Genomic DNA, 26,613 nt, shown 5'->3' on the forward strand with positions numbered 1-26,613 from the left:
CTCTAATCCACTTGCTTAGCACAAAATGGGGGGTGGGGGGGTCACCCTGGATGGGGTTCCAAGCCATCATAGTGCACAATCCAACACACACACACACTATGGACAATTTAGAGATGTCAATCACAGCACATCTTTGGATTTTTGAAAAGAAACCAGAGTACTCAAAGGAAACCCCTGGAGCTTGCAACAGGGAGAACATGTAAACTCTTACACTCACAGGTTATCTGCAGAGATTTGATATATTTTCTGTTACTGTGGTAAAGGTAAGACATAAATGAGATGGAGATGTGAAGGACTCAGACCTGGTCTGCTCTCTGGATGGGTTTGAGGTGGTGGTGGAAAATAGGAAACTCAGTAAAATCTCAGCCATTCTGCACAATAAACAGCATTCCCTCCATGACTACTTAAACAGCGGAAGACTTGATGAGCACCGGCATAGAAATGAACAGTACAGGATGTTGTTTGTACCAACAGCGATCACACTGTACGAGAGCTCATCACTGTGCCTTACACTATTGTGCACTGAGTCAGCCTGATTCAGGATAAGCTCATTGGACAATAGTTGTATTTTATCACCATCCACTATTCCTATCTATATGCTCTGTCATTTATGTCTATTCATTGTTCCCCTTTTTTTTTTAATCTCTGTTCATTTTACTGCTGTTTACAATGTTTACACTGCCACTTGAAATCCACTCAAGTCTGCTGCTTATGTCTATACTCTTTACAATCCAATGCACTACTACATCACACCCCTGTGCTGTATCCCTTCTTTCTTTCTTTCTTGTTAAGGTTTCATTTATAATGTAAAATTATGTTTAGTATACATCTAACTCTGTCCTGCTGTAATAGGTAAATTCCCCTCTAGGAGGAATAAATTATTAAATTATTGATAGATCAAACTATCTACTCTATAGGGACGACTAAGCTAATGCTGTTCTTAGCAACCCTGTTTCACCAGTTTGTCCACATTCGTTATAAAATACTAATTACTGATATTTTAGATGAAAGAAATGTAACTGATCCCAATATAAAGCTTAAACATATACACCCATATACATCTGATGAGATTAGATTTAACCAATGGTTCTCAATTTTTTTTTTTTAAGGCAAAGACACTTTTTATGGAAATTCACTGTGCTAATCCTAAACCCCCTCCATTTTCTCCTCCAGTATCTCTGATCTGCATGTACAAATAACATGGCACTCTTGGGTCCGGATTCACTGGCACATTAGCGCTAACTCCTTCAGTTTTAAATATAATATTATGTATATATACACTGCTCAAATATAAGGTAACACAATCATCAGAGTATAACAAGTCAATTAAACTTTATGGATATATGCAACAGACAGTTGCTCTCTCCTTATCCTACCTGCCTGATTTGTCTCTACATTTCTGGCATTTCACAAACACTCTTATCCAGAGTGTTATCCAGAGTCTCTTATCAATGAATACATTAACACTGGTTCAGTAGGTCACAGACTCTAGTTTTTTGATTTCTTAGGGCACTTGCAGCAGAAGGCAGTAACCCAATCACACTGCACAGGTTGTCCAGCCCCTCCATACATGCCATCGCAAGGTGGTTTGGTGCGTCTCCCAGCACAGTTCCATGGAGTATGGAGTATAGAGGATATAGGTCAGGCAGACCTCCACTTGTTAGCCAACAGTACTCTTACTGCTGTTAGGTACTGGGATGAAATCCACTGTCAAATCCATTGTCAAACCATTGGCAGCCCTTACGCTGGTGCAGTGGGTCCAGGATCTCACTGATCCTCCTAGACCACAACCGCCATCTCATCAGGAGCATGCCCTGATCTTGTGTGTGTACCACTTTTACATTTGGCCAAAGCATGCACAAAAAAGTAAAAACATATTAAGTAGATAAAATCTGAGATTTTCCTGCAGAATCTTTGGTTACTCCAGGATTATTGCAGTGCTCTTTTTAGTTGGCTAACCACCTAAAACACTCCACATAGCAACACAGTTCTTAGATCCATTGTCTTTAATTTACACTGATTACCTACCTCATAATATGCTATATGACCAACAGTATGTTGTCACCTCACCACAGGTCATACACATTTCTTCACCAAACTGTTGCCACAAGATTATGAGCACAAAATCTCTAGAGGCCTAAACCTGTTCCAGCATGCACAGCTAGCAATTAAGACACGGTTCGACAAGGTTTAGTGTAGAAGAACCCGAGTGTCCCACAAAGAGACTTGACCTCAACCCTGATGAACACCTTTGGGATTAACTGGAACAGTGACTAAACCCCAGACCTCCTCAGTGCCATCAGTGCCTTACCTGCTCTTGGTGGCTGAATGAACAAAAATCACATTCACATTTCAAAATATAGTGGAACACCTTTCCAGATGAGTGGAGGAGTAATCTGGAATGGGTTGTTCAACAAGCATATATGTGTGACTAGTCCTTATAGAGTATAATTTAGTGCAATATTTTTAAACCTGGGGTTAGATTTTGCTTCATGGGTGACGTGTCTTTCATGCTGATGGCTCCATTTTTCATTTCCACAAAGCCGCTGAAATTTCCTTTAAAACACATCTCAAAGCACTTTTTCCCAACTTTTGGGATTCATCCTCATCTAGAACTAAGCAGTGTTCTGCTCTTCTTTAGATATGAACTGTTTCTGTTCCTCTCACACACTTTAATGCGCTTTAATTTTGTTGCTTATTCACTAGGAACTGGGTGATGCTCTTACTTCCCATGCTTCCCATACTATGCTATATTCCCAAATACAATGACTCAAAATGAACAGAGATCATTCATTATCAGCGAGAACTGGCAACTTCCACTGACATGAGGGACAGCGATGGTTACTAAATGTGGGCGTGTCCACGGATTTTACAAAGTTGAGAGCTTAAAAGTTGAACTTTATGCAAAAATGGAGCGACTTGGTGCAGAAACATCCAATGGGAGTGAAGACAGTAGATGGCACACACTGCTTCTCCTACATCTTATATAATGATGCATATATACACCGCTGAATTTTAAATACAAGCACCAAATCTTCCACCAGAATGTTTCCTTATAGCAGGAAGAACACCGTTTTTTTGTCAAGTGAAATTGTGCCATCCAGTGATAAACATTATTACTATTGCACCCATTAGTAGGATCTCCTACTGATAACTTTATAGTACAGTGTGTGTGAATGTAGCATCAGACAGAGATACACATAAACACAAGTCCAAGGTAATGAATTCTAAAGAAACCTACAAATGAGTTTAGTTAGTACCAGCAAAATGAGCAATACCTAAGTATTTATTCTACAATCTAACATACATATCTATTTATCTATGTAATACTGTATGTGCAAGATGAACGGTAATGATTGTATTTCACATTTTTCTAAAGCAACACTGAATTTAATGTAATAATAATATAAAATGCCCCAGTAATGAATAATTGTAAAATTAAAACAAAATGAAAATTGCCTAATCATACAGTATGCATTTTTTAAATAAATCATAAAGATTATACATAAAATTACAGTAGATTTTATCACAGGAATATTTTGGACAGAAACAAACAAATAAATGCATATCTGGGATCAAAGTGCATCCATCCCCAACTCTGTCCACTAAAGTTTAATTCGAACCATCCCTTTGCTGATTTATTGTTACCGGGAAGTGACAGCTTTATGAGAATATACAACAAGCACAATTCTGCTGCAATCGCTCAATATTACAAGCTATCATCCATACCCATAGGCCATATAATTGACCATAGTTCCATACGTACTAGATCGCTGTAGAGATACAGCTACTTGAAACTTCAGAGAACAGATACACAGAGTACATTGGAAAAAAACAAAACGGAAATGCTAGCAATGATGCACCTCTTGAAATAGCATATCAGAGGTAAATCTATCCTGAGTAAGCTTACCAGTGTCACGTTATGTAGGCAGTAACCAAAAGCTTTTGTACACACACACACACACACACACACACACACACACACACATTATATATATATATATATATATATATATATATATATATATATATATATATATATATATATATATATATATATAAACAAACTTGCAAAACTGCAAATATACACTAATTACACATCAAAATGTCAAATTTCATAAATATATCAGGTGAGGTCTGAGTTTATAAATGTTCTTTTTTTACCACTGAATTCAATTAATACAGCAAAATCATATAAATGTGCTCATTTAAAGGCCTGAGCACTCCGTTCATAACAACATACAATCTATATAATGAGCATGTATGGCATATTGCCACAATGTCAAAAGACTTTATGCTTAGACATCTTTGTAAGAAAAAAACACTGGGCCTCTGTGTGCATTAATATACAATAGTGGGTAGTCTGAAAGCAGCTTTCAAGAACATTTACGTGCATGAACTAAGGTTTTGGAACTTCTCCCGCAGGTTTTTGACTAAACCGTGTTGGCTGTTCTCTGTTTTTTCAAACGACCTCAGTCTACATGTTTCATCACTGTCCAGACACTTTAGTTGGTCTTCATAGAGCTGTTCTTTCTTCTCTTCACCTGTTGCCAGACCATTATTTTCTGTCTTAATAAACCTTTCCACTACAATGATCTTGTTTTCATTGGGAAGGGTGGCCTGGCCAGATATGTAATAGTTCCTTGAGATGTCTGTATGGTTTGTTTGCTGTTTTAAATGAAGCGGCCCCATCATGTGGTCCAAAGAACTGCTTTTGCACATTTTAACCACACCCTGTCCTGCAGGTCCCTTGTCTGTGGAGTGGGTAGTGGCAGTGTCTTTAACTGATGTTGTGTGGGGGTCCATACGGTCACAAACTGGGCTGGAACAGGAGCAGGAGCAGGTTCGCCGGGCCGTGGGATTATTTCGTCCAACCTCAAGTATTTGCTCTGGGACTGAGCAACTGCGATTAATTGAGACTAACTGAGGATTTGGTCGTGAGTATTTGGAACGCAGCTCTCTCACATCTGGCCAATTAAAGCTTTCAGTGTAGACTGGACTTTGTAGTTCCAGAGCTTGTGGTCTGAAAGTAGACTGAAGTTGAGGACTGCCCAGGGAGCAGGAGCTCAATGATGAACTGGAGTCTGTGTGCTCACATGAACCAAGTGATAGAGTCAGGCTCTGCATACCTAAACATATTTATAGAAAGTGTTAAATTATCCATTACAAATAAATAAGGAACTTTGTCAATTAAAAAAGCAAATGTCAGTGGCATAAAAATAGAAAACTCCAGTTCATTAATATATAGTTATATTATATGAAATATAAAAATGATTCATATGACTCATGTGAAATTTCTTACCCATCTCATTCTCTGGACTTTTGTCTTCCACCACAGAAGACAGCGTTCTGTGGCCGACGTTGCTCTCTGACACTTTTGCTCTCTGTCTCACTGCAGGCCTGTTGTTCTTAATACGCTGGCTATATTGCCTAGCTAGATGGAACACTTTGTTCTTCATCTTATCCATATCTTGCAACGTTAGGTCTTCTTCTGAACTTGACCTCAGGGAGACAATCTTGGGTTTAGGAACATGTTTGATCTTCTGTATCTCTTGGAGCTTCTGATCACTGTATAAGCTGCTCCCCACTGGTGAAGGTGTTGATGTCCCATTTCCAGCCTTGCTGTTGTCAAATTCCTCTAATATTACCAGATGTTCACCGTGGTCCATATAAGAGCTCTCCTGTCCCTTTTGATTCTGGGTAGGGTTGGTAACTGTGCCATTCATGTTATCTTCAAAAGCTTCCTGAGGCTCCTCAGAAGCACCACTGATTTCAACCTCCATGTCTTGCCAAACCCTCACCATCTCAGAGGAGGATTGGAAATCCTCATCTTTATCAGTTGCCTGAGCAACTACATCAGGTGTAACCATAGCTTCTTCTCTGTCTATAATAGACAGAGTCTCTGTGTCCATGGCCTCTTCAGAATTCTTCTCTTTCTCCAGACCTGGAAGATCAAAAACTGCCCAAGAAGTTGGCCTTGTTATTTTTGAGGCCTTCCTATGATTTGCCGCATCTTCTTCAGCGGGAATGCTGTTGATCTGTTGGCTGAGATTGCGGACTAGCCCTGGAGGAATGTAAGAGAGGCTTTCCCTGCGTTTGATGCTGAAATTTTCATCCTGTTGCTCAGCATGCTCATAGTATTGCTTGATTTTATGGATGAGCATTCTGTCCTTTTTGGAGAGAGTATCTGGTTTTGTTTGTGGCCTTTGGTCTGGTGTGACCAGGTGAGTACCTGGTGTGGCTAAAGCTAAAGATTCAGATACAATTTTAAAAGTAACTGGGTCAGGGGAGGAACAGTTCATCTCTTGAGTCTTCTCTTTGTCCAGCGGCTCAGCATTGAGGCTGAACACGCTACTTCTCCTACTATCTGTCTGAGATGAAGTGCAACCTACAGAGAACATGTCATCAGCTGCCAGACTGCTTTGCCGAGAGTGGCTCTTAGTAAAGTGTTCAGCAATGACACTGGCTTTGTCTAGAACAGATGCTGGCAAGATGCTCCTCGGTTCAGTTCCCGATGACACGTCTTCCTCTTCTTCATCTTCGTCTTCTTCCTCTCCCAGGTCCTCAACATCTAAAAGGTTTGCTTTGGATTGAGTGCTCTCGTTCTCTAGTTGTATCTCATTTTGGACTGTGGACAGTGACTGTACGCTTCCCACCACAATCTCTTCACCCTCTCTGCTTTTGTCTTGAGGGTTAATGTGAGACTGCTGCTGTCCTGCTTCTTCTCCTTCCTCGTCTTCTTGTCCAGTCAGAGAAATGACTTGTGAACGATGATCCTCAGAAGAGTCCTAGTGTGCAGAAGGAAAATCAATTACTTGTTCTGGAAGAGACTCATTGGATTAGGACAAAAAGATATGAACATACATTCTGTCAATATTCATCATTTGCAATTAGCTTAACAATGCTCACAAGATAAAAGTCATTTGTACTACAGTAGATCATTCATTCATCATCGGTAAACTGTTTATATTCGTCAGGGTTGCAGCGGAACCAGATCTTATCCCAGGAATATCTGGAGCAAGGCCAGAACACACTGTGAATGAGACATCAGTCCATTTAAGAACACATTCGTATCTAGGAGTGCCCAATCTACCTATGGAAACAGGAAAATCCAGAGGAAACCCATGTAGATAGGGGGAAAACATGCAAAATTCTCTCAGGATTGGAACTGAATGGATTGCATGGAGAACCACTGAGCTGTGAAATAATAATGCAGTAACAATAGTGGGGGGTTTTGGCCATTTTGCAAGGATTGCAAGCTCTTTCATCCAGTATGTGTCACATGCTTTAAAGAAACAATAATAATAATGATGACGATGATAGTAATAATATGAAGAAGAAGAAAAGTGTTTAGTGAAGCAGTGCTATGTAATGCAGTTCATCTCACCTGTTCACATTCAGCTGAATTCTCTTCCTGGTCTTCTTCAGAAGGGGATCGGCTTCTCTTAGGTTCCACTATTTCATTCTCCTCCATAGCCTGTTCCCCATCTCTATTCTTGAATGTAGAAAAGGAGCAAGAGAAATAGAAGAACAGTCAAATATTATTTTCAGAGTCCTATTTGAATGTGCTTGAACTGAGGCATGTTCGGTCCCATCTGATCTGGAGTGTACGCTCTTTGAGCACGATTTCATCCATTATAAACGGCGGCAATTCGTATAAAAGCTTCGGTGCTTTTTGTTGACCTTTAGAAACTGCCTTTGTGATGGGCTACAATCAAAACATACCGGAAACCTTTGGTGAAATTGATTATGGGAAGCTAAGAGCTAGTCTGAATACAGCCTGGACCTCCCCCTCATCTCCCACCTCCAAAAAATTTGACAGTGAAATTTTCCTTTGAAGCCAACCTTCAATCACAGAATCTAATTCGTATGTACCCAAAGTGCTATTAACAATTCAGACTGAGCACGGTACTCCAAACAGACCTGACCTCCTGTAATAAATCTCTCAAAGTTCTTATGAGAATAGTTATTATAAGAGTGCTGTTGAATTGTCTAATCTGATTGTTCAGAAGAGCAATGTTGATTCATTTGATTTAACAGCAGCTCTGACACTAGTTCCACCTTCAAATGACCAGTTCCAATACATCATTGTTTCTATAGTAACATCATCTTGCCAGACGCACTTTGTAATCCATATCTAATAATAATAATAATAATAATAATAATAATAATAATAATAATAATAATAATAATAATATTTAACAATGTATAATTCTTGAGGTCTTAAGTGACATTTTCTGTCATTTTCCGTAAACGTTCCAGTTTTGAGATTTTTGTATTATTAAATTCACGAGCGTGGAAAAACAAATGAGGCCGATGAGGCAACAACTGTTTATAACTGTTATAATGTAAGTGATAACAGGAAGTAATTTATCATTTAATGTATCTATAGGTTCAAAAAAAAAAAGCACAAGCAAAATTCGCTGTGGAACAAAAACGTTTAGCAAATGCTTTTGTATGAAAATAATCACCTTTGCAGTGCCTCGTGATGGGACGCATCAACACCCTGTCTAATTATTTTCCTATAACAGCATGACCAGTCATGATTCACCCCTAAAGCCACTGAATTTCTGCATCAATATCAAGCAAGTGCTATAACATGGAAAATAAACACCTTCAAGCACCAAATTCACAAACCAGGACAAAAAACCTATACGCAGCCAATAACTGAGCAGATTGAACAAATTTAATCATCATTAGAGCAGAAAGTTATCTTAATGCTGTTCCAGGGGCTTGTGTAAACAGCCCAAGCAAGCTGCCAGCAGAATGAGTCACACTGCAGACACACAGAGTGCTGACCACATACCCTTGTGTTTCATGTGACATCACACTGTGAGGACTGAAGACTGACAAAAAAGCGGTTTCATTTCTGCTGATAATCGACTGCCCTTTTAGACTTTACCACCTACATCTTGAGCAGAAGCAGTAATGCAGAGCTTAGCTATGTTATGAGAAACCTGGAAAGTTTATCTCAGAGGCAAGCATTTCTATCATTCTCCTCTTAATGAAAAACGAGGTTGGGATGCTTTACCCAGCCAGACGTGAAGAACTGGTAAGCTTCTGTGCTCTTATATGCTTTTAAGGCTATCCAAAATAGGGAAAAGGGTTGTGAAATAATAATATATCAGGAAAATAGAATTGTGGTATATTTTGAGTTTAAGTTGAATTTGCAGATTAGGGGATGTACATAAATATCAGTCTACTTTATTGGCTCTGTTGAATTACCGTTTATTCCGGAAGTACCGTTTATAAGTAAAGTGAGTTTTCCCAACATGGCAACCACAAGAGAAAACCATATGGCTGAAATGCTGAGATACAAACTACTTTGTATGTATCAGAAAGTTTGTATATACCTCTGAAAAAGACATGTGTTCTAAATCCTTTTTAGATTAGTAAAAAATGCAGAGAGCCATGCAAGTGCGAAGCTGAGCGCCATCCAAAAGCAGACATTAGATGCAGCATGCAAGAGAGAGCAACTTGGCTGGAGCAGTGGAGTGACATGGAATGGAATAGCAGTGGAGTGACAATGCCTAGCAGAGGGAAGAAGGGAAAAAAGCAGATAGTGACAGTGAGGCTCACCGTTGCGACCCGTGTGAAAAGCAAAGCCCTGGCCTTATAGCGCCAGCAGGAGATGGCAGCCAACACTGAGCTGGCAAAGTCAGCTACCTGCTCGTCTTTCACCACAATCTCTTCATCTTCGTCTTCTCTGCCTCGTGTCTGCACCTTCTCTAGCGTCTCCACCTTCTCCTCGGTCTCTCTACGGAATGGCGTTTCTAGCTGACAGGTTTCAAGGCCGTTCACGTTCAGCCAGTCCAGGGAAAGCCATCCGCTCGTGCTCTCTTCAGTGACGGGCCTCTCGGTCTCTGCTTCGTCCACGGTGGAACTCAAGGTGGAAGCGCTAGCTGCAGCCTGCAGGGAACTCTGGCTGCTGTCTGACAGCAGTGTACCCATGCTGTCAGCATGCTGGAGTGTAAAGACACAGTTACAGGGGTGCACAAAGGCTGCTGGTGCATGCTATGGGGTTTGAGCTAATGGTGAAAGCAAGTACTATGGGCAAATCCATATATGCTGTTCTAAACTATACCGTTTCAGATCACACAGACACATGCACAAAAAAACCCCCAACTTTTTAAACAGAGATACTAGATTTGGCAAAAAAACCCAAAAACAATATTTAATAATTAAATTGTGTAAAGGCTTACCTTAAGGGTTTCTAGAGGATGATGTGAAGAACAAAGTTGGTAACAGGGTAATGCAAATGAAAGAGAAAGAAAAAGAAATCATTTAAAATGGCTCAAAAGCAATGTAATAGTGGTAACTTTGACAACATCCAACAACTAATCATCTAAAATATTTATTTTGTGACCTGCTATTTCTATTTTGAGCACCAAGCTCATAATTAAATCAGATTTACTCTAGGTATAAAAACATTTCACTCATGGTGTTTTTTTCTCAACAGAGAGAGAGGAGAGAGAGAGACAGAGAGAGAGAGAGAGACCCATGGAGGGAAAAGAAAAAAAAGACTTTTTTTCATTATCAGCAAATTAGAATACATAATAGGGGAACCAGTGATCTAAGGCCAAAACAAGCCTACAGACTGAAAGGAGCTGACGCAAAACAAAGGCCCTTGCTGATGGGCTCCATAATTAACATCATTATGTGTTAGGCTGGAGGATGGGGGATGTGCTCTTTGATCTAATGGAGAGACCACTTGGATACTGTAAGGCTTTGAAGCCAAGCAGACAAGAGGAAGACGGCAAGGGGCGAGCACGCATCTCCTGATCACAACGGGCAAGTATGGTGGCTCTGCAGGGTTTCTAAGCTAATGATAAGAATGGAGGACTTCTGTTTTGAACCTTCTTTTGTTTTATTTGCTGATGATTAGCTAACTGGAAAATCCTGGTACCATCACTTGGTCTACAGGTTGGTTTGTGATATTTATAGTGAGGATCCCTAAAATCTGTACAAAATGAAAGACACCATGGATTCATTCCAAATATTTAAATTAAGGAGATTCTTAGAAGTGTACTTGAAATGTACATAAGAGGTCACTTCACCATGGAGGGGAAAAATAGGGCAAATTACCTTTTGTAGTTCGCATGTTCTGCTTAACTCTGTTAAATGGCTCTATTAATGAAAACAAAAAAGAGAAAATGAGCAGTTAGTTCATTAAATTCATTAAAACAAATGATGTCATTATGTCATATGTGAAACATTGAGATACATGTTCAGAATTTTCCCACAGTGCTGTCTGTCTGCATAATAAAAGAAACACAGCATACTACTAATGTACAGACTCAAAGTACAGAGCAATGCACTAGGATACTAATGTATGAAGGAATAAATAAAATAATACAGAACTTAACAGGAAGAAAATGCTGTGAAATGACAAGACTAATGAGAAACAAGACACTCAAACTAGAAATGTGAAACAACATGCAAACTAATATACAGTATACACAGCATGATTAGAGACATTTACTAATATCAGATTGAAGTTAAAAATAAAAAGACAAAAGAAAAACCCCAGTGAGCTAATGAGCTAACAGGGAGGGGCAAATGAAACCTAAACAATAACAAAATCATATCGCAAACATCGATAAATCATATCACAAAGACAAATCAGGACAATCCAACTGAACAAATCTTCCAGACAGGCAAAATTATGTAAGAAAAGTCAAAGGCTTACCTGATCGTCTTCGTTCTTTCAGTCCTGCCATTAGAAGGTCCTCACCCTTGTTTTGTCTTTCAGGACTGTAGCGATATTTCACTGGGCCTAAAGCACCAGGCAAGCAGACATGAAAAAATTCAAATCTTGATTTACATTTCATGTATTGTACTGTACATAAACTGTATGTTCAAGTTTAAGTCCTGCATCATGTAAAGAGGGATTTCATAGCTTAGTGATTAAGGAATTGGACTACTGATTGGAAGGTTGTGAGTTTGAATTCCAGGTCCACTAAGCTGCCACTGCTGGGCCCAACAAAAGCCTTTTAACCCTCAATTGCTCAGTTGTATAAAATGAGATAGAGATTCGCTCCGGGGCATCTACCAAATGAAGGAAATGTAATGTAATGCAAAAAAAAAAAACCTCACAATCAGATCTCATGTCCAGAATAGCATCCTTGGCCTAAAAGCAATAAGAGTGCAAGATGCATCTTAGAGATCATACGTAATAAATCATTACACATTACATATCGTTCATGTTCAGGTTGCCTACTTTCTGCGGAATGATGGCATGATGGTTCTCCAGAATCAGCCGCTTGATGTGATGAGCCCACAGTTTTTTCTCCTCCACAGTTTTGGCCTGTAAAAAAGCAAATGAAAAATTACACAATCCAAATTTCTGCTTATTCATTGATAGACATGGGAATAATATGAGAATAGTTGTACAGACCTGTACTGTGTGAGGTTGTTTAGGATGCTTGTAGTGCGTCACGCTGAAGCGAAGAGAGTCCTTGGCACTTTCAATCAGCATTAAAGTGGAGCACTGAAAAGAATTCATAAAACACGAGAAGCGAGGTCATGAGAATAGCTAACACCTTTCATTTGCACTTTACTTTTTACCCGACAGCTCTTAGCCCTGAGTATCCTAACTTAAGCTTTCTAGGAGCTTTAGGATCAGAAAAACAGAGTGTTTTTTTTTTTTTTGCAGTGAATTAGAAAATGAGGATGTTAATAGGAAATGAGAGGAAACTGCTTAACTATAATTAATCCGTAGAGTACATAAGCAGATATAATCTCCATCTGGAAGGCAGGAAAAGCTTTTGGAAGCTTATTTATCACTTGGCAATATACCAACAAACAGATATTTTCTACAATTGGTTTGGTTTACATTTTCTGTAGAGGAGAAACCTACTACACTAGGATTTGTTCTAACTAAACACTGACATCTTGGCAAAAAACATTGCAGGAATAAAAAGAAAACATGACCACACAATTACAGACTTCCACGTACCATTATATGGGTCTTGTAGACGTAATGCTCTCCTCTCTTCCTGGTGATGAGGAGCATTTTGTCAAAAAGGAACAGTGTTCTTTCGTTCTTCGCGCGGTGGACGTGGAAGGTTCCTTCGAGGACGAGCTCACCGTATGTAGTGAGGTCAGGCCCTTTCCAGTTGATGAGGAGGGACTGAATCTCCTGAAGAATATAAGATACAAGTTCCCTTTAGAATGCATTATAACTCCAGGCTTTAACTCCAGCCATGAGTTCATTGACTGAAATGAAAGCTATACTTAAAACATTGCATGCTGGTAACCTCTCAAATTATTAGGGATACTGGTATGGGATTAACACTATAGAGGAACAGTGAAGTGAGTGTGTAGAGGAACGGTCATGTGTGAGAACACAGGTCACCCACCCTCACACTCTCTGTAAAAGGTACAGGTTGTTTAATTACAACCTAAACTCAAAGATAACAGAATCAGAGCTAAATAAAATATCCTATGACACCAACTGGAGAAAATAAAATTTTGGGTTCTGAGCTTTGTTCCTTTTCCATCAAAGGAAGATTGACAAAGACATCTGGAACAAAGAAAAAAACAACTGGAACATCTGCTCTGCACAGCAAAAAAATAAAAAATCATATTGTGCCTTGTGTTTATGCCATTGTTGTATCCAACATGAAGGTCGTGCTTGGATGAAGTTTGTGTCTTTTACTAATTGGCCATTTATTTAATCCACTTAGAGATCAAATCAGTGGCTGCATTTCCTCGTAATTCTGTTTGTAATCATGTATAATTATCTGTAATGAACCTCTAATGGTCACAAGCTTCAACCCCACCCCATGTCCAATTGGGTTCTACACATACAGAACAAATATACAACTGGAGACTTCAGAATCTGAGGCAAACTTCTTTGCTGCTTTGAACGCTTGTAGCCTTTCACATAAGTTTATCACATGTAGGGCAGGTAGTAAAGCACATGATTTTTTTTGTAATGATACTGTGTCTCTAACTGAGATGAGAATGTTGTTATCATGGCATGAGCTGCTGGACTGTATGAAAAAAAGGTTGTGCAAATCTCCATAGTCCAATGAGAAACACTGAGTGAAGAGTCAATATTAAAATATCTTTCACTACACTGTGAAAAGTTCAATTAAAGCTATTGTTTATTATTCTATTAATGCCATGCCAGCATCAGTGGCTATTTTCATGGCAGGCAGGATCAAGGTAGGTAAAGTGAGATATTTTAGTATTAAGTATTAGTAAGTAGTAAGGTTCAATAGAACCTTAGAGTATTATAATTGTGCCAACAACAGCAGCTATATGAGGTCCTTCACTTTAATACTTGATAAGAACATTTTGGAAGACTTATTTATGGGAAATACGTATTTTCTGGGTAAAAGCGTTGTCTAGAATCTCTAAGAGCATAACAGTTGTTAATATATGTTTAGTGATCATTCTTGTTTAACAGAAATCACATTACATTTACATTTCATGGCATTTGGCAGATGCCCTTATCTAGAACGAGTTACATTTTTATCTCATTTTTATACAACTGAGCAATTGAGGGTTAAGGGCCTTGCTCAAGGGCCCAGCAGTGGCAACCTGGTGATCCTGGGATTCAGAACTCTTAACTTTACGACCACCAGCCCAACACCTTAACCACTAAGTTACCACTTCACATGTTGGGGTTCTGGATTCAAAGGGAAAGCCAAAGACTTGTCTTTTGTTTGTAACAGACTTGACATTGTGTAGTCTGTCATAAATGCACTGGTCCAATTCCAATACCACGTTTTTGAGAGCTTATTATTAGTTTGATGTCTGATGGTGAGTTGTGATTCCCTTCCTTAGCAGTAATGTCTGCTTGTTCATTGCTATACAGCCCCATATGGTTTGGTATCCAAGTTTGGTATGATGACTGTAACAGTTTAACAATGTCTGATCGTTTGCAGTAGAGTTGGTGTCAGACACAATCAGAGCTCCCAATGGTTTCCTAGTAGTTCACTGTGGAGAGGTAGTCCGAATGCTTCGGGTTTAGAGTGTGACTTTGTACCAAACAAAAACAGGTGTTTGTAAGTTGTTCTGTAAACCAGTGAAAAAAAGCACAATCCAGTACGTTTACACTGGAAAAGAAACTGAGATTTAGTTACTGTCAGCATTACTGTTTACTGAAATACCAAATGCCAGCCTAGATTTTGCAATGGTTTATCTGTAGTAGGAAATGTAGTAGCCTTCAAAGACTTCCTGTAGTGTATCTCTAATCAGTAAGCAATTCCTACAGGTTTACTGAGAATTACCCGTGATAAACGCAAGGCAAAGGCAAACTGTTGCTCACCTGAAGTCTCACAGCATGCTCATGCTTCCTCTTCATGTCATTGATGTACCAGGCCACTCCTGTCATGGTGTCTATAGCCTCTTCCACTATATCATAGCCCTCCTCCTCAGGGTCAAAATGTTTGGCGATTTCCTAAAACAACACAAGCAGCATAAAAATAGTCAGTAAACAGAGCTCAGTCAGACTGGTTACTGAAATAGTCCGAGATGTGCAAGGAAGGGACAGGTGATTGACATGTGCATGTGTTGAAATGACGTGAAACAGGAAAAAGCTACAAATAAGATGCAAGACTAAGGTTCTAGCTTTCGTGTTATTGCCCAAGATGAAAATTCATATTAAGCTTATTGGACTATATAATTCTTATAAGAATTATATGAAGTCAAGTCTATTCAATCTAACAATTATTTTAGGGCTATTTAATTAGGATTTTATGTCAGGTCACGGTTTCATGCAGATTTAACAGACTGCTGTAATGTGAAGTGGCATCCAGATGGGGGCCAATTCTGTCCTACTTTATTTAAACAGACAGTCAAATCTGTTTGCTTCCCTCTCTTGAACTGTTGATGTTTGATGTGTGGCTGACAACTGACATAACTCAAGCCAAAAATATGTATATGTCTAGGCTAAAGATATTCCATCTCAGTCAAGCCCAGACATTTTATAATATCTTTCTTTTGGCAAGTCAACTAGCGTATCTACTTTGATGAAACTGAAACAAATTGATTAGAGACCTCTGTCTATTTTTGCTTTAATTCACTAAAATGAATTATTTTTTGTTATCTTTGCTTTAATTCACTAAAAGCAGAACTCCAGTGGGACAAAAGTTTACATACACCAAGTAGACGGTCTTTTTAGACACTCTGGAATTTATGTAATGACAGTTAGAGGCTTCTAACTGATCAATTGACATAATCAGGAAGTAATGGAAGTGTACCTGAGGCTGTATTTAAGAATAGACTTAAGAGCCGGCGTTTTTTTTTCCCATGGGAAATCTAACTCAACCAAGAGTTCAGGAAAAAAAAAGTTAATCACCTCAGGAGCAATTTCCAAAAAAACTGAAGGTACCACTTGTATCTTTATAAACAAAAAAATCTAGAGACCACAGAAATACTGCATCATTAAGGGAAAGTGAAAGGCACAAATGAAATCCCAGGGATTAAAAAAGAACCTTGTTACAAACTGAACCCCAAAACAACAAAGGAGTTTGAGAGTCCTACAACACCATGGTCATGTAAAGGAAGAAGCTCTTTATTTAAGACTGGCATTAAAAAAAAGCCAAACAGAATTTTGCAAGTGGTCACTAGGACCAAGACACGACATTGTGGAGAAGTGTTCTTAGTCAAATGAAACAAAAATCAAATATAATGATCACGTCTATATATATATATATATATATATATATATATATATATATATATATATATATATATATATATATATATATATGTAAAGGATTGTTTTATCCAAGGATCACCATACAAAATTTGAAGCATGGGGATGGCAGCATCATGTTGTGGGGGTATTTTATCTGAAGTGTAACAGTCCCATGGGGTTTATCTAGAAATTCTGAAGCAACACCTCAAGACATAAGCCAAGAAATTAAAACTCACAAATGGTGCAATTAAAGCAGAACACTGATCTCAAACATACCTCCAATGCTGTAATAAAGTGGTTTAAAGTGATCATGACACAGCCCTGACCTGAATCCTACTGTAAACTTAAGGACTGAAGTGAAACAGCATATCTGAGTCACAAGTCTGAAGTACTGTGAGGAGCTTATGGAAGGTGACCCCAGATATTTGATCAAAGTTAAGCAATTAAAAGACAATGCCACCAAAAAAATACCAACAAAGTGTACAGTATGTAAACTTTTGAGCCATGGAAAATCTGTGATAGAAAATAAAATAAATCAATCTGTCTCTTAATTATTATTATTAAAATGACCTCTTTAAATTTATTTAGCCTATGTTTATGCAAACATTTATTTTGTCAAGTGTATTTCAGCACTGCTGTCTGTGTAAAAAATGCTTCTATGTCAGGGCATGAAGCGGTACATGCCTGTAATAGGAGATGATATTTCAAAATCCTCTGCACAGGCTTCAGCAGGTAGGCACCTAAAGGGAGGGAATGCTGGAGAGATGCCTGACGATCCCGGAAGAACTTAGCCAGCATCTTGTTCCTCATGCACTCTGTAAGTGTAGCTACTGAGCTGAAAAAGAAGTCACGGAGAGGATAAAAATTGGTAAAGGGAAATAAAATGCACAGATGTTTGCCGGACAAAAGATGTCGTCTCTATCAGTGGCAGTGCATCGTGTTTACTCTGAATTGAACCCTTGTGTTTTCTGCTTTGGTGTGATTTGTTTGAGCAGGTGTGAACACTACGGTCACAGTTGGGTGCAGACCAAAACATCCCATCGTATCGGGTATGTGCAAGGAGGTCTCGGGCAGGCTCAAGCAAACTAGTGTGCTTCACTTGCAGTAAGAAAAAAGTAAAACAACTGCAGAAGGTGAAGCAAATCCGGTATGCATTATGGATGGTGAGCAACATTTTCTGTAGAGATGCTAAACTGACCCTCAAGGCAGAAAGTGAGCCAGAGGATAGAACTATAACACTGCAGAAATGTGAGGTGTATATATATTGTTATTGTCCTTTGTATGCTCCCTGTTTGGGATCTTCCGATCCATATATTTGACTTTGGCACAGGTTTTACGTCTGATGCCCTTCCCTACACAACCCTACAATTTTGGGACCAGCACTGAGAGTTAAACCCTCAGTAGCTGGGTTGCTTTCCTGTCTAGGAAATGAACCTGTGCAGCAGTGGTGAGACACATTAGTTGTTACTGAATATATTCAATATAATTTTGAATTACGTGCTGTGTGAAATCAAAACAAACCAAATATATTGTTTTTCACTCTGGTGTAGACCTGGCAAATGGACTAATAGGTTGTAAAAGAGCATCAGTATGTTACATAACTGAATAAATGTAATGTATGATAAAACATTATAAGCATCGTCAGGTATTGGCTTAATGCGCAAGCAAGGACACATGACTACATTTACACAATAGCATAGCAAAGACTCTCATAACCAAAGCCGTAATCTCATAACATTCCTAAAAAGCTGACATTTTTATTCAGCCAAAAAAAAAAAGAGTGCATTGAAGAAGACATAAGGAGACCAGTGGGATAAACGCAGGCGGCTGATGGCTACTCTACTGTCAACACTGTTTATATGTCCACTCACACTATATAGAAAATCACTTGGGATGAAAAATCTCTCTCATCCATTTACTTACTTGGGATAGTTTGTGCAGTACTGAGTGTAGATTTCAAAATATTCACTCTGCATATGGAAAAATAAAAATAAGGTTAGAAACCAGGATGCGATAGATGTAGCACGAAATGAAACATATGAATTAAATTGAACTTTATACCTTATGCACAAAGCAATATGCAATGGCCACTGGGTCACTGTCACACATTTCTAGAGACTGTAGTAACTCGCTGCAGAGAGAAAGTGACAAATAAGACAGATTTTTAGGACAGACTTAGTGTACAATTCTCATTATAGAAATAGATTAATAGAAATTTAATTGACTGTGGATCTCATATATGGATTTTCTATTATAAGGTAAAGCAGTAACATCTTGCCTCATATAACAATATCTAACATTACATATAGAGACAAAACCACCAGAAATCATAGGATGAAATCAATACTAGAGATGTGGCTTTGCTGAAGTTTTAACTAGCTGACGTCAGACTCTGAGGTTTCTGGCCTGGTGATGTTTTTTTCCCCTTCACCAAATTCCCTTTCTCATTCTGCTTTTTAGTCAAACCCCAGTGTTAAGAAAATCTACCGTGTTTCTGTGTGCAAAAGATTTATTTCATGATTTAATTATTTTTATGAGTTTTTTGCTTTAAACATTATATTTTTTGCCTTGATTAATTGTTTGCTATGTTACCCATAATGCCATTTGACTCCCTGCTCACAATGGAAAGAGGATTTAGTGCCTGCTTCATCTCTATCTATAGACAGCAATGCAGCAGAGCTTTAATCTTTTAGACATCACAAATATTTCAGTATAGACACATTCGTAAAATGTGTGTTTCAGAGTGGAGCTTTCTAAGTGGAGGAGGAATCCATTGTTGATGAATTTTCTGTGCAAGACACACATTTGTTCTCTATTTCTGTGGCCCCTGGTGACATCAGACGTGGTCTAACGGCCTGCCGAAAAGCAACTGTTTAAACACATGGGGCTGTAAACGGCACTTTGCCTGCAAATGTCCGAATCAAGCCTGTTGCCTCACCTTAACATCCTGCTGGCTAAAACAAACTAATGATTATGCTCAAGTTTACACCTCCAACACACACACACACACACAGTGAGAGAGAGAGAGAGAGAGAGAGAGAGAGAGAGAAAACATTGAACTCAGCAGGAAAAATGCCGCTGAAATTAAATAGTGTTCTCAGCTCTACTTTAACATTATATTTGAAGTTGTTTCTTACCTGTTGAACTCATAGATGACTTCGATGTTGCCGAACAGGGAAGAGACTTGCTCAGGCTTAATGGGTAAATTTCTGGTGTCTATAATGTGAGCCAGATAATCCTAAACACACACACACACACACTTCAAGGTTAATTTATTCTGCCATGTTTTTCAATATGCATACTGTTTAGTGTTTAATATCTTCTCTCAGTCTGTGGTCACGAGTGCCATCTACTATTCTGTGGTCTGCTGAGGGAGCAGCATCAGTGTTAGTTGCGCCCTTGTGGATGAGGATATTAAATCCTGTTGCATCACCATCACTGAACATAACTTTTGAGTCAGTGGGGAGATGATCACTGAACGAACAACTCTGCCTCATGGAAAGATGGAAAGTCCATCCCACCTCCTTCATGATGAGCTGCAAAAACAGCAGAGCTCATTTTCGAATGGACTCAGCACACCTCAGTGTGACAGAGCAACAAACTACTGCACAACCATCTGTACACACTGTGTGTCATATGTATGTTGTCTATGTTATTCACTGTCATTTTTGCACACCACACTCCTTTTTTCTTTTATTTACTGTTATCGCATGCTGTACACCTTTACTTAATATTCAGTGTGGCTTTTGTAAATCTGCATTTAATTATAGTGTTAAAAGTAAACAATTTCCCTCACAGGATCTATAAAGTCTGTCTGTCTGACCATCAATCCATCCATCGATCCATTTGACCATCCATCCATCTATCTATCCATCTGAAAATCCATCCATCTATCCATCCATCCATCCATCCATCCATCTATCTATCTGACCATCCATCCATGATTCCTTCCTCCCTTCATTCAATCTCTCTCTCTCTGATCACTTAGACAGGTCTTTTGTTATGGCTTGGAAATCTGCATTTCTGATATTAAAATTACACACACAAGGAATTTGTGAGGCCTTGAAAAGACCTGGATAATTCCCAAATATATAAATAATGGAAAACATTTTTAAGAAAATAAACTACTATAACTTATATAACAAATATTGTATTCTAGAACACCAATCTGATGAGTAATGAATAAAAAATTACGTCAATTTATTAAGCAAATAATATTTTGTTTTGTATATTCTCCTGGGTCCTGTACAGGTTTTCTCCCAGAAACATGCCAGAAGGTGGACTGGCTATGCAAAACTGCCCTGAGTGTGAATGTGTGTGAATGTATCTGCCCTGCTATGGACTGATGTTCCATCCAGGGTGTGTTTTCAGATTGTTCCTGGTACAGGCTCCAGATCCACTATGGACCAGGATGAAGCATTTATTGGAGATTAAATTACATGAGTAAATAGTAAGTTAGTAAATAAATAAGCAGTTAGATCTATGGATCTTTGCCTGTAGATGAATACAAGTGTTATTCCCAAAACATGTCAACAGAGGGCAGTATCATACTTCTCCAAACTGTAGCAACCCTCTTCCTCTGTTCACATTAGCATACCTGTACATTTTGTTGCTAGTGCATGTTCTCTTTTGTGTCATATTGCTCATTACCATTCAGAACTGTTCACTTACTAGTCACATGCTCCTACACACAGAGAACCTGGCACCAACATAATCAGGAAACTGATGTCACAGTTATAAACTCCAGTGTACAGTGCACTCCTGCATTTTTAGAGTCAGGGTTTGCTTTGTTTTTCTTCGTTTCAGCTTACTGAAATTACATTTCCACACCAGCCAGCTCGTTACTGTACGGGTATTTTCATAAAGACCATTCACTCTATAGTGTGGTATAACACACAAATATATCTGGTTTCATCTCAGACCGCTTGGGAAGCACTTTGCTTGCACAGCTGATGAAGGAATTTTGTATGAATGGTCCTATTTCTCTGAAAACTTTTTCCAGCTAGTATTATAGAATTTTTTCTCACACAGACATGCTCACCTACCAAAACAAACACGGATAGATGAAAGACAAAACCCCACTGCAGTCTGTTCTGGGGAATTTCACTCATGTATGAAGACTAGTAGGCCACATGTGAGCACCGATGACTGCTTAAATCAGGCAAGACTTTGACAAGACAGACAAAACTACAGCCTACTAGGGTTTTTAATTACATTGCCGTCATAATGCATAGACCTCAAAAAAATGAATCACTTAAACAAGGTTGCATGATATCAGTTAATCATTACAACATTGTTCCTGTGTACAAACAATGTCCATTTTTAGATACGGGAACATATTAGATAAAATTGAACTTCATTACTTTTTTTTTTTTTATTACACTGAAAGATGTCATCCATCAGTTTTACTGCTGTAGTTTTTAAGAAATAATCAATGAATAGCATAAATAAATCTTTTAAAAAATATTTCCAAATATTTCTAATTACAACCGATTCAGGCTATCCATGTCAAAGTGCTCTTAGTGTAATATGTAGTGACATTAATCCTCTCTTATATATTCCTGCTCTAAGCGAACAGGCAAATAAAGGATTTCTGAGCTACTTCCCATTGGTCCCTTTACATGTTTTAGCGACAGTGAGATGAACTGTGTGATGTCACATGGGGGCGTGTCTATGCTGAAGATCAAAGAGTACCATATTTGGGCAGTTTGCAATGGACTGTGTGTCTCCCGGCAGGGCAGCCAAGACCAAAACCAGACAGACTCATGAGCGGCTTAACACGACTTTTATCCAATGAGAGCTCAGATCTGTGGGGAGAGCTCCAGCTAAATAAACATTTACGCACTGCTTAACAATGAACACAGCGAGCAGAGCCTGGACATTACACAGTACAAGCGGGAGTCTAATTTGCTTCACAAACCCTAGCCAAATCTTTCTGAAAGGAGAGATAGTGGAGTCCTATTCCACTGCGTGATTCACGTGACTGGTCTCCTTGAACCAAGTGACAAGTTCAAAAATATGTAGCTGGAATGTAGACTCATTACCATCACGTATGATAAGTTGATAACGTTATGGATAATTTAAACATTTAAAAAGGATTATTTAAAGAAAATCGGAGATTGTAACAATTAAAAAAATAAATCTTTTTGATGACTCAACCTGTACTACTGTTGTATTCATCCACTTACATGCATTCTGCAAGTTCCAGTTATGTGACATGCAGTTTTCAGAGAACTTGGGGCTATGGCACACCTTCGGACTAATCAAGAACATGATTACATTGATCATCGGGGCTTCTCGTCAGTAAGAGTTAGTCAGATTTCATTTACCATTCAGGGGTAATGCCAGATGCCTCCTGGTGATGAACCTGAAGCGGTTTCATTTTAAGACATTCATGTACGACATCACTCTGAACAGTTTCTGTCCTCAGCTATGGGGGTGAAGATGGCAGCGAGAAATCCTTCAGCTGAGAAAAAAGCACTTACTAAACTCTTTGCTGTTGTATTTAACTAGATTTCTAAGCAACTCTTAAATTCATTTAGATTCAGACGGGGTGTGGCATCTCTCTGGAATACTATTGGTGGTTGCTTAAATCAGTTAAGTGATTTAAACACTCCATTACTCTGTCTTCCTGTTTCAAAAGGATACTTGTGAAAAAATACGCAATCAAACGATGCCTGTCATATGAACTTTTAATAAAATAAAGTTATACAGTCTTTGGACAATGAGTCTAGGGAAAAATTTAGATGAACCATGGTTTATAAAATGAATATGGTCAGAAATGGTTAGAAAATGTGTCAATAATGTCAGAGCTCAGTCCAAGCCCCAGATGTGTTTCCCTGTTGTAGTTATGCACCTGGATAAAATCCAGACAGGTGGACAAAGCAGTCAAGACTTACTATGATGAAGCAGGATTTAGTACAGCCCATCATTACCTTCATCTGTGGTCCAGACCAAATTGGGAAACAATGCCAGGCTGTGAGTGAAAAAGTAATGATTTAAGGCAGCTGCAAACTCTGAAAGTGTAGGCACATTCCTCACCGAGGCTGCCACACCTGTGGAAACCTGAGAACGGCCAAAAGTGCTTCAACTTTCAGGAGCAAACAGCTTCAGCTGGCACAGCCACCAGTCACAGCTAATTATGTGGTACTGAATGGAAAAAGCTGTCATGAAGGATTGGGAAATGCTGGTGACGAGTAATAACATGATTCAACGTGATTCATTCCTACACAGGTAGTCGTTTGTTGTGGGCAATTATGATTGCTACGTTGCGGATAAAAACAAAGATTAACTCTGGGTTACACTTTGTAGGACAATTTGTAGGACTTCTGTTTCCCACTGTGATGAGACAAGGTGGCTACAGATGGCCAAATGGCATGAGGCACAGGGCTTTTCAACAAAGCTGTATTAAAAGCATATATTTCTAGTGCTTTAACCTGTATTGCTTATTATTGCATACTAACTGGTAAAGCACTGATAAAGGCTTATCCTTAATTCTTCACTATTGCACGACAGCTCAAACTGGGGAGAACAAATCTAACATATGCCTTCTCTCAGATGTGTTACACCAGCCACAGCATCCTTGCAGTCTACTAGAACGGCAAGATGCCTTGAGCTAATGCCAGTGATTCTGTATATGCATGGTCAAAGTATCCCTTGTTGTCCATAAATGTCCTGGGCCTGTCTTTACAGGGACGATAGTAATGCCATCACTCCAACGTGAAGTTCACTGCTAATTATGTTCTTTTAGATTTCCAGTCATGGATGCTTATAACACAAGCTCAAACTTGCTAATGCCTACACCAGTTGGCATTGTTGGCATACTGTAATTGTGTTCGCATTGTGCAGCCTTGCATACTGCCTGATTCATCCTGATACTCTATTTCTGCTTAGCACTTCTGAACTTGTGACTCACCTAGATGATACCACATAGAAACAGATTTGCACTTCCCAAAAACAGTTTATACCCAAGTCTCACCTTTGAATCAGTACATAATATCACTTGAACAGTGAAGATTTGCATCTCAGAACTACTGTTCATTACATAATTTTAACATACTTGCATACTAGTTGATTATTATTAAGGCATATAGTTGGAGTAATGATTTTTAACCCCACTATTCAATGTCACCGAGATGGAGTCTGGTTACTTCCTCATATCGTCTCAAAAGAGCTTCTCCATACCACTGTCAGTTCTTGGTACTGAAATATATATCTATCTGTTGTTAAATGTACTATTCAAATAATAACTGAAATGAATACAGCATTACTCAGCAAACAAGATTGATTCGAACCTTATTAAGTAATGTAGCTTGGTATTAGGAATGTAATGCAACAGGATGCAAACAGTTTTGCATCTTTAAGAAAGAAAAAAAAGAGGCAGCTCAAGGAACAATAAAACTGTTCATAAATGAGCAAAGGAAACCACACAGACTAAAGGAAGAACAATGCACTATACCTGACTTAATTCTTAGTTGTTTTTTTAGCTTTAACTGGTGTAAAAACTGACATTTTTACACAGTCAACGATTAAACAGCTGAATATGAAATAAAATAAATAGAAGACTCAAATGTCAAGACTTTAGAAATGAATACTCACCAAGAACCACCTACTTTCCTAACGACTAAAGAAAGCTAATAACTGATAACCGGTGCAAGTCAAATAATGTCATGTCATCATGCAACTGCTAGATTTAATCACACAAGCAGCTGTGACTAGTAGAAAATGTAGCAAGGAACCCGCCTGTACTCACCTCCACAATACTTCCTAGGTCCATTACATACATCCTTTCAGTCTCGATAATCTCCATGACCACGCGGTCCACGTAGGTTGGTTGAGAATTAGGTGCCATTACTACAGTGGCGACAGACGAAGGTCCGTCCCGGTTCGGTGGCAGTGTAATGTCTCCAGCAGTGTTTGCGTTGCTGTTAAACTGGCCTGCAGCAGGGTCCTGCCTTGGTCTCTTGCTTGCAGGCTTCAGTGGGAGTGGAGGTTCATTAGGTTCCTCAGGAGGGCTGAGTTCCAGGTTGATGTCGGTTTCTGTCGATAGGGAGGGTAAGGACTGGGGACAGTGGGACGCACTGAACAGGCTGCTCTGGCCCTCTCCAGAGGACCCTGATGAGACAGTGGACACGATGCTCACTGGCCGCTCATTATCAGAATGTTCGATGGACAGCGAGCAGTAGTCCACCAGGACAGGGTCATGACTGCTCAAGGAGGAGTCTGTGGACAAGCGAGGAGATTCTGTTGTGGTGAAGTCAAAGAAGACAACAGACATGTATTAATTCAAACACTGTGTACACTTTTTATTTACTATAGCATTTATACATTTGAAGACACACAAGGCCGATCTAGTGTAGCAAATTCACCTGGATTGTTTTTGGACAGTGGCAGGAAATCAGAGAACACGGAGAAACCCCACACAAACATGGGTGGAGAAAACATGCAAAACACTCAAATCAGATACACTGGAGCTGTGAGCGGTCAATGTGACCCACTGTGCTTCCATGACACCCAAAACAGAGAAATAGTTCTAAAAACCTTTAAATTCTTAATAATTCCTTAATCATTTTTGTTTGTAACAGTAAATACAATGCCCAATGTAACACACATCAAAAGCATTACACATAAACCAGTTTCAGTGAAATTGTAGTAAATAAATAAAATAAAAATAACATTCCCTTTTAGCGAGGCACTTATTCTTTCAAACGAAAATCTCCTGACACTATAAGTGAATTGATGGAGGCTATTCATTAATCTGATTAAGTAAAATACATTGTCAGCCAATAAAAAGTGACTTCTGTGCAAGTTTTATGTCACCATGTGCCCTTACATACTGCACAAAATATATGATTTCTAATTCCTTTGTGCCAAGTGATGGACGAGACCAAGACACATGACTGTATAACAACATTACTTTTGCACTACGGGCAGGCGACAGGCATTTCGTAGGCTTATTA

General features: G+C 38.9%; 1 protein-coding gene across 6 annotated transcripts in view; it reads right to left on the reverse strand.

Annotated features, from left to right (window-relative positions):
• Positions 1–4,062: 4,062 nt before the first annotated feature.
• LOC131359243 (pleckstrin homology domain-containing family G member 3) overlaps positions 4,063–26,613 on the reverse strand; it is a 48,515-nt gene continuing 25,964 nt past the window's right edge. For 3 of the 6 annotated variants that reach the window (XM_058398938.1, XM_058398939.1, XM_058398940.1), the window contains 17 exons: positions 25,407–25,897; positions 19,792–19,892; positions 18,716–18,785; positions 18,578–18,624; positions 17,339–17,489; positions 15,281–15,412; positions 12,959–13,141; positions 12,398–12,490; positions 12,221–12,307; positions 12,097–12,130; positions 11,690–11,776; positions 11,086–11,127; positions 10,203–10,213; positions 9,580–9,963; positions 7,388–7,495; positions 5,303–6,788; positions 4,063–5,129 (listed from right to left, as the gene is read on the reverse strand). In XM_058398938.1, coding sequence (XP_058254921.1) covers positions 4,387–5,129; positions 5,303–6,788; positions 7,388–7,495; positions 9,580–9,963; positions 10,203–10,213; positions 11,086–11,127; positions 11,690–11,776; positions 12,097–12,130; positions 12,221–12,307; positions 12,398–12,490; positions 12,959–13,141; positions 15,281–15,412; positions 17,339–17,489; positions 18,578–18,624; positions 18,716–18,785; positions 19,792–19,892; positions 25,407–25,897 — 4,250 coding nt within the window. In that variant the 3' untranslated portion in view covers positions 4,063–4,386. The remainder of the gene's footprint in view (positions 5,130–5,302; positions 6,789–7,387; positions 7,496–9,579; positions 9,964–10,202; positions 10,214–11,085; positions 11,128–11,689; positions 11,777–12,096; positions 12,131–12,220; positions 12,308–12,397; positions 12,491–12,958; positions 13,142–15,280; positions 15,413–17,338; positions 17,490–18,577; positions 18,625–18,715; positions 18,786–19,791; positions 19,893–25,406; positions 25,898–26,613) is intronic. The other 3 variants (XM_058398941.1, XM_058398942.1, XM_058398943.1) reach the window with 3 other exon arrangements.

Source organism: Hemibagrus wyckioides, linkage group LG09 (genome assembly GCF_019097595.1).
Source record: "Hemibagrus wyckioides isolate EC202008001 linkage group LG09, SWU_Hwy_1.0, whole genome shotgun sequence".
Lineage (NCBI taxonomy): Eukaryota > Metazoa > Chordata > Actinopteri > Siluriformes > Bagridae > Hemibagrus > Hemibagrus wyckioides.